A 4,308-nucleotide genomic window follows, 5' to 3' on the forward strand; every position below is an offset into this window, starting at 1 on the left:
GAGCCTATAAGGATGCTGCGGGTTTTTCTTCCCAAGGTGGAGAACCTTGCATTTTTCAGTGTTAAACACCATCAGGTTCTCATCCGCCCGTTTGCTGCATGTCTGAATTTTAACTATGCAAGACATATTAATAGTTTTACTAAATGCAAATTAATGTTTTCCCTATGCTGGGTTCCATCTTTTGGAGAGCCAGAAAGTTTGTTAATAAAGGTAATAGGTAGTTCCAGTTTTACAGCACAGTTAAAACAGCCAGAAGTTAAGTGGCTAGAGAGACTGGATTTGAAAGATACTGAATTATAAAAAACACAGAACATTTAAGGGTTCTTTTGTTTAGGTTGTTTTTCATTCTACTGTTAGAGACTTTATGGGGTGCCAGGCATTATCAAAAAAGATACATAAAGTTTTCAGTTAATTTTTTTCATGCATATACGACAGCATAAACCAATGTCCTGTGTTTGAGTGCCTTTTATAAGTTCAAGAGAGGCTTTCAGATAATCTGACAATAGTAATTAAAAACAAAACAAAAGCAAAAACCCACAGTGCTACATTTGCTCCTGCTAAGACCATTAGCATTTTAAAAGTACTAGAGAGCAAGTAAAATACATTCAGCGACATGCAACAGTTTGGTATGTTTGTGTAGCTCCTCTGGAATATTGAAACAGAGCTGCTTATGACAGTGAGGCAGTGTGAATTCCAAGCTTTACAAGCGTCCCTAGTCCCCCTGGCTAGCTGTCCTTTCCCAGGACTGGTTCAGGATTTTGAAGCAAGTCTTAGAATTTTGTCAGGACAAGAGACTCTGTCAAATCCTAATATTTTACTTGGTATTTTACTCTAGTAGCAATACTGGAGCTCTGAGCATTGAACTCTGGTAACTTGCTCGGTAACCTGGCTAGACCAGAACAATTTCAGTTGCCATTAGGAGTACTCTGACATTTTTATGCAGGGATTTCATGGTCCCCCCCTAAAAAAAAAAAAGTCAGCCTGTTTGGTTGGAGAACTGGGAAGGGGGGGGTGAGGAATGCAGAGTTGTTATATTTTCTCTGGCCTTCCCTAGTTTTGATGGGTAATGGTCCTAGACAGCGAGGTCATTAATTAGGATAGGCATAGTGCTTGACTGGATAGGTTTATTTCTAGCTCACATACGCTTTAAATAGTACAGTCAAAGAAAGTAATGCATTAGTATTATATACTACTGACACAGAACTTAAATAGTATGTAGTACCAGAAGCTTCTGGTTTTAGGATGATTAGGATTTTCTTGGCCAAGTGACCATGGCAGGAAAAAACACAAACAACCGCCCCCACCCCCCTCCACACACACAGATGACCACATACAGCATTACAAAAAGGAGGTTATTTTATTTACTTATTTTTGTTTAAGGGAGAAACCTCCAGAAAACATTTTGAAACAAGAAGTTTACAAGGGATCAAATACTCAATTCCATTTTTGTTTAGTTGAGCATGGGAAGCACACCTTTGGGGTTCTGGCAGCTAGGTTTGAGAGGAGCAGAGAGTAAAGATTTAACAAGGAAAAATAAAAGCCAAATCACTGAATGAATAAAGATTCCAGAGATGCACTTTCGGACAAATTCATTGTAATGGATGTCTGATCTTCCCACCTACAATGCTTTTTTCTTCAGCAGAAAAGCTTAGGTTACCACTGAGAGAGGGGGAGAGTTGAGAGATTTGCCAGTGAATACATCTACATATTACAGCTAGTGTTGAATTCAGAGCAGAGCAGAGCAGAGCAGAAAGAGCCTAGAGACTATCCTCCCCCCAATGCATTTCAATAGGATGCCATCTTTGAAGCTTGATGGTTACTATTATCATTCAAACAGTATACTTAACATGACACCCTGATACCCATATAAAGAAACACCCTGCACTATTAAATGTACCTGCCGTCTCCTGAGGTTTCATTCATTTGAAAAGGACTGCCCTAGGCTCAGGGCTGAAAGCCTGCAATATGCAGACATTAGCCTGTCAGTCAAGTGACTGACAACCCTTTGGATTCTTGGAGCCTGCGGAACGGGGAAGGACTGGATTTCAGCAGAGGGGCTGGCCGGGTGCCTTCCTCCCCGAGCAGAGCCTAGGCCTAGCACAGGCAGCGCGGGGTCACTATTAGCCAAATAAAGGTATTCCCCTGCCTCCCTATGCACCAGCCAGCTGGCTGGGAATCTGGCAACAGGGACATGAGGCTCATGTAAGACAGCCTCCCTTGCTGCGAGAGGCAGAGATTTCAGACATCAGGGCTGGAAGGGACCTCACAAAATCATCAGATCCAGCATCCGGCCCACGGGGCAGGAAGTCAGCAGGGGTCCGATGAACCAGAGACTCAACCTCTTCCGCAGGATTTTCCACAGGTCTCCCCACAAGGTCCTGACCCAGTCGCACCCTCGCCGGGCCTTTTCTGCTCTGCCCTCCACGCGCATGGCAACAGCGCCATGCCAGGGCAGTGCAGGAGACCTGCCAAGCTGGGAGGGGACCCTACAAACCAGGGGGGAAAGACGGAAGGAGAATACATTACGTCGATGTTCCTGATGACGACACACTTCCCGTTGGCGTACAGAAAGCTGTTGCCTTTAGGATCCCCTCCGAGGATCTTGGAGACGCCCCGCTCCACCTGGGGGAGGCTGGCGAACACCTTTTCTGCGGAGATGCAAAGAGGGGTGGAAAGGGCGTCAGGCAGGGCCCAGGCTGACAGGCGCCCTCACTTGTTGCTGACCGCAGGCGCGGCGGGGGGAAGGGAAGGGAAGGGAGGCGCCGCAGGGGCTATGCCCCCTCCCCCCCCCCGCGCTCGCTGCGCACCTGCGGGCGCGGGAAGCAGGACCCCACTGGACTTCGCCCACCGCCCCCGCCCCGGAGCCACGCTCACTCACTGATCTCGTACGGCATCTTCGCCCACTTGTTAACGGCGGCGGCGACGGGACGCGCGGGCGGATCGGCCTCGCCCTGCTGCTGCAAGCGGCGCGGAGCTGAGCGGAGCAGGAAGCGCCGGCAAAGCACGCCGCCCGCCGCTGCCTTTGACCATATATAGTCAACTCTGCTCTGCCGAGCGCCGCCGGCAGCTGCGGTTGGCCGCCAGCCCCGCCCCGTGCCCGTCCCCGGAAATGCCGTCACTCCGCGCGACCCCGCCCCAAGAGAGCTGAGCGCAGCCCCGCCTCCATGTCTGCGCATGCGCGCGGCTCTCTCCCATCCCGCCGTGCTGCTACACACATGCGCATTGCGAAGGTGAAGCCGAGAGGAAGGGCGCGGCTGCCCTCACTCGCGTTGCCAGGTGCACGATGGTGATCGTGTTTCTGCGCAGAGTTCAACCTTCGATCGACAGTAGTATTCAAAATGTACCATAAGCAGGTAATGGATGCAGCATATGCAAAACCCAAGTCACTCTCAGGGAGTCTTTAACTGCCTTTTGGGGGTTTTGTTAAATTTTCATGTTCCCACCAAATCGGTTCCAAATCCGTGAGTCATTCAGGAACCACGTGTGGCCTTGCTACTGGCGAGCATCTTCCACCCCCACCACGGGCTTTAGATGCTTTCAAATCCTCTGGCAGGCATCCTACGTGCAGACCCAAACCTGGAGGCTTGGGGTTCGGATGCCCCCGAGTTTCACTTGCCCTCAGCCGTTAACTACAGGTGCAAGCTAGGGAGGAGTCTCCCATTTCCATAAAGTGGGCATAAAGCCAAGGTTAACTCTACATTACTTACATGGGTACTACCCAGTGCCAGCAGAGTGGTCTTCCCTGGGCACAATTAGGAAGCCATTGCGGTGATCACAGTATTTCCCCTAGGTAAGGATAGACTCCAGGGGTAGGCAACGTTTTTTGGCTGGAGTGCTGAAAATCCCCACAGATGCCTACCTTGCAAGGTGCTGGAGTGCTGGCATGCCAGAAAAACAGAATGAGGGCAAAGGGTACATAGCAGGATGCCTTGCTTGTCCCCCTTGCCCCCCACCCAAAGGCCCTGCCCCTACCCCTACTGCCCCTTGCCCCTGCCCCCCAGCCCAGGCTCTGTGGCTGTCAGCAGCTACCCAGAACCTGGGCCAGCTGCAAACATCTGCTGCCTCTCTGCCCCGGCCCTGGCTGTCTCCCCACCCCAGACCTGGCCCCGGGATCAGGAGAGGTAGCACATACTGGCAGTGCTCCCCGCTGTGCCACCTTCGCTACTTCTGCAAAGCCGCGTTGGAACCCGGTGGGGCAGGGCGCAGCGGGGGGTGCAGAAATCTGCCTGCTCCCACCTCCCCGCTGCCCTGCCACAGTTCCCCTGCAGGTGGAGGCAGCAGTGAGGGGCACAACCCTGTGCTGCTACC

General features: G+C 51.3%; 1 protein-coding gene across 1 annotated transcript in view; it reads right to left on the reverse strand.

Annotated features, from left to right (window-relative positions):
• WDR1 (WD repeat domain 1) overlaps nt 1-3,049 on the reverse strand; it is a 23,573-nt gene extending 20,524 nt beyond the window's left edge. The window contains exons 1-2 of the mRNA XM_019553143.1: nt 2,879-3,049; nt 2,527-2,648 (exon numbers count right to left, since the gene is read on the reverse strand). Coding sequence (XP_019408688.1) covers nt 2,527-2,648; nt 2,879-2,894 — 138 coding nt within the window. The 5' untranslated portion in view covers nt 2,895-3,049. The remainder of the gene's footprint in view (nt 1-2,526; nt 2,649-2,878) is intronic.
• Between the last annotated feature and the right edge of the window lie 1,259 nt (nt 3,050-4,308).

This window comes from Crocodylus porosus, unplaced genomic scaffold (assembly GCF_001723895.1).
Source record: "Crocodylus porosus isolate Cpor-Errol unplaced genomic scaffold, CroPor_comp1, whole genome shotgun sequence".
NCBI lineage: Eukaryota > Metazoa > Chordata > Crocodylia > Crocodylidae > Crocodylus > Crocodylus porosus.